We start from the raw sequence: 16,305 nt of genomic DNA on the forward strand, positions 1-16,305 counted from the left end.
TTATCCCTGCTGTTGGCTACCTTTTGCGGAACGCCTACGCCTGTGTTGCAGTGAGCTTGAGCTAGTTATTAGGCCTATTTACCATTGGAATTAGGGAAAGTGCCGAAAATCATTTCTATAGGACCAAATGAAATGCTTTTCAGTGGACCAAAATGCCTAAGCTATAATGCGAATATTGTACAGGCCTAACAAAATTAACAAAAGTAATAAAAAAGTGCGTGCAAGATTCAAGATTCATGAGGTTTGGTTTATCTAAAGTCAAACACTCACTGCTGGTGAGCTTGTCTGTGTTCGCTACTCTTCACTTACCTGGGTTCAAAGTAGACGCCGCCCCTCTGAGCTTTGATCTGCATGCCTATTGGCTTCTTGGTAGGTCTGTGTTGTGTGAACGTCAAATGTGTCCCGCAGTGTGAATGTATCAAGTTACTGGTGGACTCGCACCAAAGCCACGGGGGCTACCGCCTCCTACACATTTTGAACCAACCAACCAACCTAAGGATAATGCAGGACTGCAGTGAAGATTGATAAAGGATACTCGATTTGGTCGCTTTCCTCGTATTTAAATGTGTATGGGAGATTTGGAGAGTTTCACATAGCAAGCGTTGCCAGGACCAGACGACGATGATGCAAAGCGCAACCGTTCTAACAGAGACTCCCGGGAAGGGGCTGCCGGACATACTTGGAGTGCCAATGCAGCGTAAGGTTTTTCCCATTCCCATTTCATTTGGCATGTTAAAGGACAATTGGCAAACCTGTTCCTAACTGCTATTGAAATACTTTATTGGAAAGCCTGTTCCAAAGTGCTGTAGAGCATTTTGATGGAAAGCATGAATCCGCATAGGATGTCAGCTACCAAGGCAGTCTACGTCGGCGAGGGGATGGTGCATTTAAACCTAGGCTGTCAAAAAACAGCCACAGCAGTCGGGTTCACACGTTTCTGTGTAGCCTACAATTAGGCTAACACTGCACTGACCATTAAATAATGTGTTAGGCATGCAAATTGAGGTAGAGTTAACATGCGTCCACCTTCGGTTATAAAAATCACCCTCTTTGTAACCATTCTCAGCATTCCATGGGTTCCTATATGCTAACTCAACAATTTGTTCGTAGCCTATATTGATATGCCTCTAATAACGTGGTATGAGAAGGCCTGAGATTACTTTTATTAAGGCTATTATTTTTATGCATTGCCCATATTTTCGTTTTCTGAAATATGGTACAGCCAACTTTCCTGCCTGTAGAGCCCATTTAGATTTTCTTCTTATCTCTAGGCCAGCTGTCATGATTGAGTTCCAAATTCATGTTACCATAATGAACTGTTTTCCGTTTGTCATTCAGTTAAATGCTGGTTTTGTTAAAGTAGGCTAAACATGTTAGAAGCTGGGGGTCAATATTAAATATTAGATTTTTGTGAGATAATTTTGATATTAAATCTCACATACGACTCAGGTTATTGGCTCAGGTTTCAGGCCTATCCATGTCCTCTGAAAATATTGCCATTTTGTCAAAGCGAGGCTATATCAAAGCAAGCATCAAAGCAGCGGATAACCTATTATCGTGGCATCTGCTCTTTATCTCTTCTATGTTAATCTCTGTTAGGCCTATATAATCTGATCGCGCAATCAAGATGGAGATGAATTGGATAAATTCCTGACCTAATTATTCTCATACGAGCCAGCAACATGCGCGTGGACACTTTACTGTATTATAATGCTTATTTAGAAATTATAACCTAAGAGCTTTAAAGACCAACGGAGATGGCCACTTTGAAAGGATGATGTAACCTAGGCCAAAAGGTAAACTGCATTTGAATGTTTGTTACTATGAAACGGCATAGGCCCAATCAAAAAGACCAAAAGATTATTAGCAGAAATACAAATCTGATTTGACGCCTGAAATAGATAGTCATATATAGCCTCTTTTTTTTTTTTTTTTTAGAAACTGGTTAAAATATATTTGAGACAAGACAGGTTGACCAGGCCAAGATGTTGACGTCGTGAGATTGTCGATGATTAGACTGGTTAAACATCTACCTCCCATAGTTCTGGTAGGCCTATAGCTTAAACTTGTTTAGGATAACCGTTCTGGTATGGCTTTTAACCTACAGTAGCCTACTTAACAAATTCTACCTAACATGATATGGTTCAGGCTCTCTGCATTTGACTTCGCACAAACAGCCTATTGTCCTAGATGATTTCCTATGGGTATTGGTGGACTCATTAGGCTACAGGCATACGCAAATCATCTACACATTTTGCATAAATAATATACAAAAAAAAAGCCTAAATTAGTCTATTCTGAGCATTCGAAACATAGCCCAAGGCTTTTATATTATTCTATTTTTATCTTAAAATACCCAATTCCATGAAGTTCAGCACGTCGCTGAACGTGGAAAATCGTAGGCTAAAAACAGGCTGAGCGGATCACAAACAGTGTACAAGTGAAGTTGTGCGTTTAACGAATAGGAAAGCTGTGACAATGGTCAGATCTTGTGGGAAGGATACACCGAACCTTACGTGATCTTCGGGGAGCGTGCAGAGGCCAAGGTCGCAGATTGCAGAGGATGGGACGGCTGCTGTCTATGCGCAGATCCACTTTGTCTCGAAACGCGTGGTGACGCGTTCATTAGTGCTTGAGATTCAGAGAAACAATAACACTTTCCTGATTCTTTTTTTTGCGTTGGCTATTGGCCCCCAGTCACCGTTTTATGATGAATCTATCTATCATTCAGATCAACGTAGCTATAGCTATAGGCTATGCAATGTGTGTGTTCTTTAAATTAAACAGGATAGGCTACGCTTATATTTAGCCTCTTTTTTAGTTTGTTTTCGCGCACTTGCAGGCTTGGCAGCGATGGAGTGATTCTGTCATTTTGTAGTCTATATTCTTACATAGGCCTATGGGTAGAATAGTTTGTAATTAGCCTAGGCCTACAGCAGCCTAAGCTATCATACAATTTTGTCGAGCAGACTTAGGCTCCTAAAAAGATAGTGAACATATTTTGATCTTCCATAGCCTTATAAGGCGTTATTGTGCAGACAATTAGGCCCAAGCGCATCGATTTATATCGACATAGGCTATTAAGAATGGGCTAGACATAGGCCTATAGGCTATGCAGAGTAGTCAATTATATTATAATATAATAGCCTAGCTAATAACAATATTGATGATGATGATGATAATAATAATAATAATAATAATAATAGGCTAATAACAACAACAACATTGTTGCAGCTGTTGTTAATGGCGATCTTGTTGCAGCCTAGGCCTCTTCAGATAGTCTAGGCTTAGGGTCCTAAATTATGATAATATACTGGGAATTATAGTTAGGTCTATTTACTTTTTTCTTTACAGAGATCCCTCAGTGTGCAGGCTGCAACCAGCATATCCTCGACAAAATTATTCTGAAGGTTTTGGACCGGCATTGGCACGCTAAATGTTTGAAATGCACCGAATGTCAAGGACCGTTGGCAGATAAGTGTTTCTCGCGGATGGGAAATATCTACTGCAAAGAAGATTTCTTCAAGTGAGTTTAGATTTCTATTCATTTCCTCACCAAAGTGTATGAATAAAGATGATGACAAAAAGCGAGTAGGCTAATAGCGACTTGGTGACCTCGAAGAAATTCTCAGGATTTTCAGGATTCTCAAACATAAAATAGGCTTTTATCTTGACGTTTGTGTAGGCTAACATTCTAGTTTCATATGCTTGCTTGACCTTATTTCCAAAATCACCCTTCTAGCCTTTCTCTGTCTCTGGACAGTGGGCGAAATCTAAACTTCGGCAAAATGGGATAGGCCTAAATATGTTTTTTTCATGATATGCAAGTAGGCTATATATTGAATACAGTGTTGAGTGTTTAACTTTGTAGTTGGCTAAATATAATACAGAATAGGCTACTGTCATACAGACAGACAGACACACAGACACAGACAGACAGAGACACAGACAGACGCACAGACACAGACAGACAGACAGACAGACAGACAGACAGACAGACAGACAGACAGACACTCACTCACACACACACACACACACAGAGACAGACAGACACACACACACACAAACTTTTTTTGGTTCTTCATAGGGCCTATTTTCTTTATGCTATTCTTGCAGTGTTCTTTATTCTATTTGTACCATTACATTTTCTTAGCAACAAAGATGAAAATTAAGTTTGACTTTTACACAAAACAGGATCAGGACCGGCTTTCACTAAATCATGTTTTAGAGGATCTAATGTCAGGAGCTTTAGAGAGACCTAAAAAAGCCCCTGAGTCCCTGAGTGGATGCTAACTGTATTAGCTGGCCCAAGGGACAGACCAGGAGGGCGAGTTCTGAATTTTAAAAGTGGAAGGATGCTGCAGACAAAGAGCTGATCTGGCAACCCATTCAGGGACTGGGATGTGTAAGGAGGGGTATTTCCCCACAGTAATGAGCAAACTTCACTTACTCATTCTGATTTACAGCATGTGGAAGGACTGCGCTTAATTAGTTATCCCTGTGCGTTTGGTGAGGGCTGTCCTCTCTGCCACTCACCACATTGATTTGAATCCATTTATCAAATGTGAGAGCAGCCCACTGACAGCAGGAAATGCCTTCAAATCTCTATGTTTGCTTCTGAATCTTTTGTATGGTAGTGTATTATTTTCAACACAATCATTTTGAAGAGTATAGCGCTGTATCATACCAGCAATCCATAATCAGTTGTGAAATGCCTTCAAATCTCTATGTTTGCTTCTGAATCTTTTGTGTGTTAGTGTATTATTTTCAACACAATCATTTTGAAGAGTGTAGCGCTGTATCATACCAGCAATCCATAATCAGTTGTAAAATTGTAACATTATCAATTGTGTAATTACAAATTACATCATTGCCTTTACATTACATGCCTGGTGATAATGGCTTATGATTGTCTGCTTGTGATTGTCTTTGCAGACGTTTTGGAACAAAGTGTGCCTCATGCCAACAGGGCATTCCCCCTACACAGGTGGTAAGGAAAGCCCAAGATTTTGTGTACCACTTGCACTGCTTTTCCTGTGTAATCTGTAGCCGACAGTTGGCCACCGGTGATGAATTCTATCTCATGGAAGATGGCAGACTGGTGTGCAAAGAAGACTATGAGACGGCAAAACAAAATGGTAGGTCACCAATGGTAGGTAACTCACTACTTAAAATAATTGGTGTAGCTCATTCTATACTGGTTATTCTTAAAGAAATAATTACTTTTAGTACTTGTCAGCAGTTTACAGTATTGTACTGCATTCTGGGAACCCACTGAGTGTTAGACCAGGCAACAGGCACAGTAAATGAACTACCACGTGTAGCATGTGTATCATAAAGGGAGCACAAGATATTAAGACAAAAACACTTGAACATGCAGTTCAGTGTCAGTTTTATTGTGTAGTCCACACATAAACGTGTTAAGTGATGTGGTATGCTTTTATTGTAAGGGCCTCTGTGTTTACATTTCCAGTTTCAACAGCAGAGCTATTACTACTGAAAAGCAATGACTGTGAGAGAAAATAAATGATTTTTGAAGAGGTATCAGAATGTAAAAAATCATTAATTACTATTCATGAAATTACAAAAAAGACTTTCCATTTCTGCCTCACAGATGACTCCGAAGCAGGAGCAAAACGCCCGCGGACAACTATCACAGCCAAACAGTTAGAAACGCTGAAAAGTGCTTACAAAAATTCCCCAAAACCAGCAAGACATGTACGTGAACAGCTGTCCTCGGAGACGGGATTGGACATGAGAGTGGTACAGGTATTCTATTTTTTTCTCCACAAAAGGGATGATTTTGATCAAAAGGTTGTTTCTTTAATTTTTCCAGTTTTTAATTATCACCACTTACAGGTTTGGTTTCAGAACCGCCGAGCAAAAGAAAAACGTCTGAAGAAGGATGCGGGCCGCCACCGCTGGGGTCAATACTATAAAAGTGTCAAACGCAGCAGAGGAGCAAGCAAAATAGAAAAGGAGAGTTCAGCTGAGGATGTGGGTTTGAGCGACAGTGAAATCAGCTTCAGAGGTAAGCAGCTTTAGCTGTTGTAAATCATTTACTAATTTCCTTCTTCCGCCACTGAAAAAAATCTACACAATGCTTTGAACACTACTGTATTTTAAAGACAATTTTGACATTTCTGTGAATTTCCTCAAGACACGTCTCTAATTCTAATTACCATTTAATTTTTAAACACAAAATGTACAGTGAACAGAATACAAAGGGCAAAATGTTTAAGTGAATTTGTGTTGTGACTGAGACGTATATCTGTAGATCAATAACATCCTGTTTTTTCTTTCTTTTGTATTTGAATTTTTATTTTTATATTTAGATGATCAAATCTTGTCAGACTTGAGCCACACCAACAGTATCTATGCCAGTGTTGGTGATGCAGCAAACGGGGGTATTTTGAATGGAAGATTCACATTAGATGGTTCTGGGCAGCCTTATCATGACGTACGAGCCAGTAGCCCGTATGGGCTTCCCCACTCTCCATCGTCCATAAGCTCACTGCCAGGCCATACCCCACTACTAAGTAGCCTGAGCTTCTCCATGGACAACATCATGACACAGGCTGGCCAAGCTGGTGTTGGGCAAGCTCTGAGAGTCATGGCTGGTGGCCCGACCTCTGACCTTTCTACAGGGAGCAGCACAGGCTACCCAGACTTTCCGACCAGTCCTGCCTCCTGGTTGGATGAAATGGACCACTCTCAATTCTGAAGCGTTGAAGCAATGCTGCCGATAAGTTCCAAATGATGAACAGTTATGGACTTGATATTAATGTTTCCCCTGGAAATCATATTTTTTCAGTAATGAGGACAACGGATTGTGCTAAACCTATCCAACAGAAGAAAACATTGAGCAGCAAAGTGAAGGAACCCTCTTTTTTGGAGAGATTCAGGACAAGGATGGACATTTTAATTTGAAATGTGTTATAGAAAATCACTGGAGAATATCCCTGTTAAGACTGTGGATTTTGTGTTACCATAATTTCTTCAAAGTTTGGTTGAATATCCATCTAGTATTTCCAGCAAGGCATTACCATCCATACTCTCCCCAACACAAAGTAAGTAGAACACAATCAAACAGAGAATCCTTTAAAAGGTATTCCCTCATGTCTCTGATTGCAGAAGGGTTAGTTCTAATACAACTGCATTCATTGACAATGCACTTTAAATGTGTTGTCTCCAGCTCACTACAGATGAATGCACAATGTGGTCCAACACTCTTTAAGTAATCAGGTGTTAAGTATGAAGGGAATAACTGTATAAAAGGTAATGGAGGTGTATAATCATGACAGAGCAGTTACAACACTTTAAACAGTGGTGTGGTGTGATTTGATGTCTTTTGAGAAGCGTTATCATCAGCATGCCTGTGTGGATGTGATTTGATGACATTGAAAACTGATGAAAAAATCTTGACACAGAATGGATTGAAATTATAAGTGTTTATGGGTGTTTTCATAAAAGCAACACAAGCAATCATTGACAAAAACCTGCATTGATCGAACAAACCTGGTTCTACAAATCTGCATTGACCATTATGATATGGGCCAATAACATGTCATGGATGCACCAATAACCCCAATGTCTGTAGGTCTTCCAATTTCAAATGGCCACGTGAAAAAAGCCACACATTTAATTTTGGAAATGACCTTAGGCATGACCAATGAAAGGATACCGTAGCCATGTTTAACAGCTAAAAATCCTTTCAAAAAGCTTAGAATATTAACATTACATTATCCAAGCAAAGAATATAATATAATTCATGAAACAGACATATTTGAGTTCTGTGTCCACTAATAATTTGATTGTGTATTTTGTACGGTTTAGAAGGTGTTGATTGTGTTGTTCAATTATCACTATTTATTGCCATGTGACTTGAAGACAGAGCACTAAATCAGTTGATATATGCCTTCTGTGCAATGGGATGAACTGTGTACAGTCAAATCTATGAGAAAAAAAAGAATAAATCAGAATTGCCTTTGGGTTATATATGTTAGCATTTCTTTCCTACCTTCTACTGTGATTAGTTCACTATATAATATGAATTTCTGGTATTGTATTTACTTGGCTTTTCAGTGAACTGCTTGAGAAATCAATGAATAACTATTATGACCATTGTTGTCATAAGCTTTGTTTGAAATGTTCACTCGTTCACTACATGGGGAACTATGCAGTGCACCAGCCATATAAGGACTATATGATAAAAGAGTGAACGAGTGAATGAGCATTTCAAACCCAGCTAGTTGAAATAAAGTATTTGGCTCAGTGTGCAGCTCTGACAAATGAACACCCAATTATATTATTGTGTAAATACATGTGTGTGCAAAATGGTCATTTCAAATCAACATAGGGCCTACCATAACCAATAGCCTTTCAGACCCATTCCTGTCCATACTCATGATGTGTTAAAAGAAGAGGTCAATACCAGAGAAAACAACAACATCCACCTCAAGATATATAATCATTATGGCTAGATTTTCAAACAACAACTATGACCATATCAGGAAGTAATGAAGATTTACAATATTTGCAGATATACCTTACACTGACGTCTATCTACTGAAGAAACCCCCATTTTCAGACAAGGTCTAGGTCTACGTCAAGGGGGCACTGGTATCGATATAAAGCTATTAATCAAATACCATATTTTTTCAGAAAGTCCCACATTGAATTGATCAAAGTATGAAGAGGAAAAGAAAGAGAAGAGTAATCTTAGCCTTGGTGTAGACAAAATTATTGCTGTAACCTCAAAACTAATGTATGAACATGGATCCATTGCATTCGTACATTGTGTTTTAAACCCTTCATTCTGAACAAAAGCATGTGATACACTTCACATTTTGTGATTCTTTACAAACATAGTGCAGTTCACTATGTCTGAACAGAGATTTGTTCACTAGATTTTCTAGGGGATTAGTAAATCTAAATATTTTCCCACATTTTGGATCTGGAAAATGGTGTACTTTTACACTAAAAATGCTATAAACTATTTTTGGGACTTCTTGCCTTAAAGTTAAACTGACAGTAAATCTGAATTAAAATAAATGTCCAAATGTGTGTTTCTCATCACTACAGTAAGTTATGGACTTTTTTGAACTAACTAGATGTACCGCATAGCAGTACAAAATATGACCACTGCTCAGTCCTGCACATTATCTCCGCAAAAATAAAGTCATGCTTGCCAATTTGCCTCCATCTCCTACTCCATTCACTACTATTTTAAATGAGAGGGGGTTTGCTTTTATGGGCATGTGTGCTTTTTCCATGCATATGTTTGTGTGCAGTTAGCGTGTGTGTGTGTGTGTGTGTGTGTGTGTGTCTGAAGAAAAGAAAAGAAAAGCCGAAGTGCTCGAAACAGTAACTCCAACTCAAATAAATTAAATAAATGGAGAGAAAGTGTAAAGACCTTCTTCTTCATTTAAAGGATAAATCAACATGATTTTGCAATTGAGGCTACATGCTCAGGGAAGTTAAGTCGGTAATCAATTACAACGCCTAAGTCTAGTTGGGATCAGTGAAGATGAGTCAAGCTCGATGTTAATCTGTTGGGGAAAACCTGTTTTAGCTAGAAACACCAAAAGCTCAGTTTTGAGAGATTAAGCTGAAGGTGCCAATCTTCCATCCAGACTGAGATGGTTATGGTTATGGTTATGGTTATTTAGCAGATGCCTTTGTCCAAAGCGACATACAAATAAATAACAATACAAATTAAATTAAAAGTGAAATTACAAAAAAATAGGGAGAATAGCAATATTATCAATAAAACTTTATAAAACAATATCATTTTAAGCATTAACCTAATGAGAAATAAACAATGAATGTATAGGAAAATAGCCATTAAACAATAAGTCATTCAATCAATCATATAATAACTATGGCTTGGTAAGGCTAAATTTAAGGAGATATAGCAAAAATAAAAACAACGAGATATCCTTAAGGCGGGAAAGATAGGTTAAAGGGATATTCCGCCATTTTTGGAAATACGCTCATTTTCCACCTCCCCTCGAGCAAAACAATCGATATTTACCTTGTTCCCGTTCATCCAGCCATTCTGTGAGTCTGGCGATACAACTTTTAGCTTCAGCCTAGCATAGATCATTAAATCGGATTAGACCATTAGCTTCTCGCCTGCTAGCTTCATGTTTAAAAGTGACTAAGATTTCTGGTAATTTTCCCATTTAAAACGTGTCTCCTCTCAAGTTAAAAAGTGCAGTAAGACCAACTGAAAATGAAACCTGCCGTTTTTCTAGGCTGATTTGACATGGAACTACACTCTCATCTGGCGTAATAATCAAGGCAACTTGCAGACTACTGGCACTACTACTGCTTGTTGTCTATGGGGACTATTTTCAGGTGCAGCGTACGATATTACTGCGCCTATGGTACGTTTGCAAGTTGCCTTGATTATTACGCCAGATGAGAGTGTAGTTCCATGTCAAATCAGCCTAGAAAAACACCAGGTTTCATTTTCAGTTGGTCTTATTGCACTTTCTAACTTGAGAGGAGACACATTTTAAATGGGAAAATTACCAGAAATCTTAGTCACTTTTAAACATGAAGCTAGCAGGCGAGAAGCTAATGGTCTAATCCGATTCAATGATCTATGCTAGGCTGAAGCTAAAAGTTGTATCGCCAGACTCACAGAATGGCTGGATGAACGGGAACAAGGTAAATATCGATTGTTTTGCTCGAGGGAAGGTGGAAAATGAGCGTATTTCCAAAAATGGCGGAATATCCCTTTAAGTGAGTGTCATCTGAATAGCAATAGTCAAATCCATGGAAGTGAATGGTCTCACCTAAGGCAGTGGTGTAAATAGAGAAATGCAGGGGCCCTAATACTGATCCCTGAGGCACACCTGTAGTGAGGTCATGAGACTTTGATACCTGTCCCTGCCAAGACATACTGAAAGAACACCCTTTAAGATTCAAACCAGTCAAGAGCTTTCCCAGAAATTCCCAGTTCAGATAGTATACACTTTATTGCCAAAAGTATTGGGTCACTTGCCTTCACTCACATATGAACTTAAGTGACATCCCATTCTTAATCCATACGGTTTAATATGACATCAGTCCACTCTTTGCAGCTACTGTATAACAGCTTCAACTCTTCTGGGAAGGCTTTCCACAAGGTTTAGGGGTGTGTTTATGGGATTTACTATTCTTCCATAAGTGCATTCATCAGGTCACACACTGATGTTGGACGAGGAGACAGGCTCTCAATCTCTGTCCTCATTCATCCAAAAGGTGTTCTATTGGAGTTCAGAACTCTGTGTAGGCCAGTCAAGTTCATCCACACCAAACTCTGTCATCCATGTCTTCATGGACCTTGCTTTATGCACTGGTTCACAGTTATGTTGGAACAGGCAGTGGCCATCCCCAAACTGCACCCATAAAGTTGGGAGCATGGAATTGTCCAAAGTCTCTTGGTTAATGCTGAAAAATTCAGAGTTCCTTTCACTGGACCTAAGGGGGCAAGCCCAGTTTGGGCATGGCTCCTTCCTGTGTTCCAACATGACTGTGCACCAGTGTACAAAGCAAGGTTAGTAAAGACAGTTATACAGCGATAGACTGAGAAGAGTAGACGGGACAAGATCCAAAGGTTCTTCTGCCGATTGCCATCAGCGAGGCATTGCAATTGGTGACTGGTTAGATTTGCTGATGTTACTGACTGTTACTTCAAGGCCTACTCCCTTGCTACCACTATCTGGACTCTGTTGAATACTTGCCTGACTATTACCCTTGGCTGACTATTCCCCAGATAGGCTTAGGCTAGGTACTTCACTGCTATCGGACCTGCTGCCTGCTTGTGGTGGAAGCTGTGCTGGACTCGGGTTTCCTAGTGTCTCTCTCCTTTTCTATCCTGTCTATGCTAGGTATAGTCGGTTGACTGACCAGCTGAGAGATTGAGGCTTCGTGCTAGCTAGACAAGTGCACATGACGTTACAACTCCACTTTGGACTGGCTGATGTGTTAATTTTGGCTATGGGGGGCTTTCAGTACACACCCCTTGATACCATCAACAACGAGGTGCTCCACCTTTGCCGGGCAGTGGGGAACCTCCGGCAGAAAAGCTATATTCAGATGCTCACGTCGCTTTTTCATTATCCATGCTACAGAAGAAACCATCCCTACTCTGAGAACATCATCATCAGCATCTCTTGCCAAATCAACATGGTCTTCCAGAGCAGTCCGCTTCCGCAAACACCTCTACGCCCCACAGGAAAGTGATCTGTTGGCGTCAACATTTGGACTGTGACTCCTGTCTTCAAAACTACTGCCTCATAAGGATCACATACATGTAGGCTAATGATTTGAACTCTGCCACTCCTCCTGCAAACAGGTCTAAAGACACAGTAAACAGCGGAGATAGATCTGCTTTAGATAGATCTGTTTCCAGCCTGAGCTGCTGGGCGAAATTCAAATTCCCCGGAAGTTCAGGCAGGGTTCACCCAGCCTATGTCCCATAGATACAGGACTAATTATTTGTGTCATCAATCAGGAACTGCTCATCACTCTAGATAACAAAACTGTCTATTGGAAAAAAGTCAGAGAGTAAAAGTCCTGCCAAGTATTTGATCCAACCATTTAGTGAACCAGCTCATCCTAATTAGCAGCCGGGTAGATCAGATAATTAGTAATATCACCTGTATTAAGTGCATTTTTACTTTCTGGACCCGGGATGTCCACCCCTGGAAATAACAAAGAAACATTTGCTCTTTTTCATATGTTACTTTATTACCAGATTTGAAACAGTTGAAAAGCTCAATTCAACCCAATACATTAATAAATGAAATAAAAGATCAGCATATATGCAAGCTCCATTTTACACTTGGCATGGGCAACACGACAGAGAAGAAGGAAAGAAGTTGGAGTGAATTGGAGTGGGATATTGTCAAGATTGTGTAACATATTAAGACAATGTATTGGATGCCGTACTCACGACAATTTCATATTGATATGTATTTTCATGGAATTTCTTAAAATTCGAACACTCTACCCTGAAAAACATGCAATTTAACCTGTCCTCAGCAAGAGGTCACAATGTGAAATTGCAAAAACAAGTGTTTAAAAGCCTGGCTAGTGCCTATATCACTTCTCAAATGAGACGTGGTCTGGACACCAAACTTTCATTTTCTTGTATTTGAAAAAAATATTTTGCAGTTATTGTGCATAATGTCCTCACTTCATGTAGATTCAGAATGCCCACAGAGGACCAATTTCTCATGGCGTGGCCTCATACTGCATTCATGGCAAATTTAAAGGACCCCACTTTGAAAATCCTGACCTCCAAAAAAAAAAGTGTGTTCATGAGATTAGCTCATTTTTTTTAATGTGGACATTTTATTCTACAGTAAATGTTTAGACTACTATGGTTGAGCAAGAAGGAGAATGTCTCTGACGAGTGATTCTGTTGGTCATTTTTATTTAGTGATGAATTACCTTGCATATTGGTAGTGAGAGTGGAGGTTCACCTCTTTTTGTATTGTTGTAAGGAAGGCTGCCATGGTTGCGCCATGATTGTGATGAAAAGCTTCGTACCTCAGGGCACCCAACTGACAATCAATCAATATGACGTCGGTCAACCCTTTGCAGCTATAACAGCTTCAACTCTTCCGGGAAGGCTTTCTCCAAGGTTTAGGAGTGGAAAGCCTTCCCAGAATTTCTGACCATGCTTCCAGAAGCGCATTTGTGAGGTCACACACTGATGTTGGACAAGGACACTGGCTCTCAGTCTGCGCTCCAATTCATCCCAAGGTGTTCTATTGGGTTGAGGTCAGGACTCTGTGTAGGCCAGTCAAGTTCATCCACACCAAACTCTATCATCCATGTCTTTATAGATCTTGCTTTGTACACTGGTGCACAGTCATGTTGGAACAGGAAGGGACCATCAGTTCCAGTGAGAGAAACTCTGAATGCTTCAGCATTAACCAAGAGATTTTGGTCAATTCCATGCTTCAACTTTGTGGGAACAGTTTGCGTGCAATGTAGTCATTTACATGTCACCTTGAGCATCACTGATCTACTGTAATGCTGTCATTATAAATGTCATAATGGAAACAAGGCTTCTGTTTTTCTTTTGTGTGGTGAGTGAAGAAATTAACATTTCAAAGTAGCTCAGTTAATATATTTGAAGACAGAGCCCTATTTTTTTTATTTCACTCTCACCACAATACCTCACAGATCCTCCACCCCTATACTCAGTCACGCTCCCTGCGGTCCTCTGACAAGGACCGGCTGCTGGCCACCCCCCGCACCAGGATGTGCAGACTTTTGGGGACAGGGCTTTCTCTGTCAACGCTCCCACACTCTGGAATAGTCTACCACTCCATGTCTGCTCTGGCCCGCTCCTGCCCATGTTCAAAAAGCACCTCAGAACATTTCTTTTCACCAAGTCCTTTGACCCCTAACCCCCGCCCTCCCAATTTGTTAAGCGACCATGAAAGGCGCTATACAAGTCCAAGTTATTATTATTATTATGATTATTATGATTATTATTATTAAGAGTGGTTATCATACTGTATATTCATATCACCCAAGGGACTGCAAATCGATTTAAGACACTGCAGCCTTGTCCTGATATCAATTCAATTCAAGCGAACTTTATTGGCATGACAAATATGAGCATTGTTTTGTTTTGATTTACATACAGAATATGAAGATAAAGCAAACACGTCTGAGAATAACAAACAAACTGGTGTATGTGTGTGTGTGTGTGTGTGTGTGTGTGTGTGTGTGTGTGTGTGTGTGTGTGTGTGTGTGCATGTATACTCTATATGTGTGCATGTCTGAGTTTGTAAATGCTTTGCCCAATTCAGGAACATTCCCAATTGTATTCAAACAATTTATGCACAAATCCATATGATTGTGGATGCTGTAGAGAAAACTCTAAACTCTAAAATGATGCACTGCTCTACAAACATATTCTAATATAGTTTTCTATTTTCCCCTTCCTAAGTTTGGCTGCTTCTCCAAAAACTATCATGACTGCTATCATTCTCTCCCACAGGGAAACTAAAACACTGCATTAAGCACTAGCCCAATATAATACCGCTGGGTGGGTGGAGTTGGGTGTGCTCTAGCTCATCCCTTAGTTTCAGACCTTGGCCATCTGTCACTAATGCTGTTACAGAACTATGGAGAGAATGGGGGGGGGGGGGTATATTAATGTTATATTCGTAAATGTTATGTAAAGAAAGCAAAGCATGATTCTGGAGGAGGCTGTGTCAAAACTGAAAAGCTAAGAGAATACGAAGACATTCTGGAGGCCTAATGAGTTTAGTCAGAGAAGCACTGGGGGGTGGAACCCCCACAATACTGGGATAGAATGCAGAAACAATGTCACCTCATATTCAAGGTGTTGAAAGATAAAGGAGAGTAGACCTAAGTAACCTGTCCATCTACTACTTTCCACGAGGCTTTAAACCATACCAGGCAACACAGCACAGCACAGCACAGCACAGCACAGCAGCTGTGATTTAGGCCTTTTTGTTTTGCAAGTGATGAGTGTTATTTAATGCCTCATATTATGGGAGATTTTGAAAGAGTAAGGATTACAGTGTTCCCATTGTTTGTTCAAATGTGCATTAGCTTCTTTATCGAGCTGTATTTAATAGCAGGGGTTACAGATTTAGTGACTTCATCTGGTGCTGCGGATGAGGTATGGGCATTCAGTGGGGATTTAGCTAAACTAAAGCAGATTTGAATGCTGTCCATGTGTTGGTTATTTGGAGAGCATCCAAATATACCTGAATTAATATAATATGGATATGTTGAATTAAGAAAGGTACAATTGATATCCAAAGATAAGAGTTCAATTGTTACTTTTATGGCATGAAGATTTCATTATATCTACTTTCCATAAAAAACATATGGCTATACAGTCATTTTTGCATTAATGTAACCGGTCTTGGAAATCCTTGTTTCAGTGCAGACTAGAAAATGCATGGTTAAGACAACTAATATTGAATACTGAACTTGATATACATTACATGTAAAATACCCCTTCTGAGTCGAATGAGTAGCATACAACAGATGATAGGCCATTGTATACCACTGCTTTTATGTATTATTTTGTTTTAATAAAAAAAAAGTGAATTTTGTGCTGGCTCTGATGTTGCAAAAGTTTCTGGGCCATATTTTATCGAGCATGCTTATCTCTTAGATATGTCTAACTTGGCAGATCACATGATGAACATCTGTGACTAATGAAACTCCAACTCAAAAAGGCATGGTTATCCAAGAGGTGTTTAAAAGCTAGTCACCTGTGACTAAATGAAAATGAAATGTAATTTGGAG

The 16,305-nt window shown here is 39.7% G+C and overlaps 1 protein-coding gene across 1 annotated transcript; it reads left to right on the forward strand.

Moving 5' to 3' along the window:
* The first annotated feature begins 621 nt into the window (after positions 1-621).
* lhx4 (LIM homeobox 4) lies at positions 622-6,724 on the forward strand. The gene is made up of 6 exons (XM_062556863.1): positions 622-697; positions 3,355-3,526; positions 4,936-5,138; positions 5,615-5,769; positions 5,860-6,031; positions 6,336-6,724. Exons 1-6 carry the CDS (start codon positions 622-624, stop codon positions 6,722-6,724), a joined length of 1,167 nt encoding a protein of 388 aa, XP_062412847.1.
* The last annotated feature ends 9,581 nt before the right edge of the window (positions 6,725-16,305 follow it).

Source organism: Sardina pilchardus, chromosome 15 (assembly GCF_963854185.1).
Source record: "Sardina pilchardus chromosome 15, fSarPil1.1, whole genome shotgun sequence".
Classification (NCBI taxonomy): domain Eukaryota; kingdom Metazoa; phylum Chordata; class Actinopteri; order Clupeiformes; family Clupeidae; genus Sardina; species Sardina pilchardus.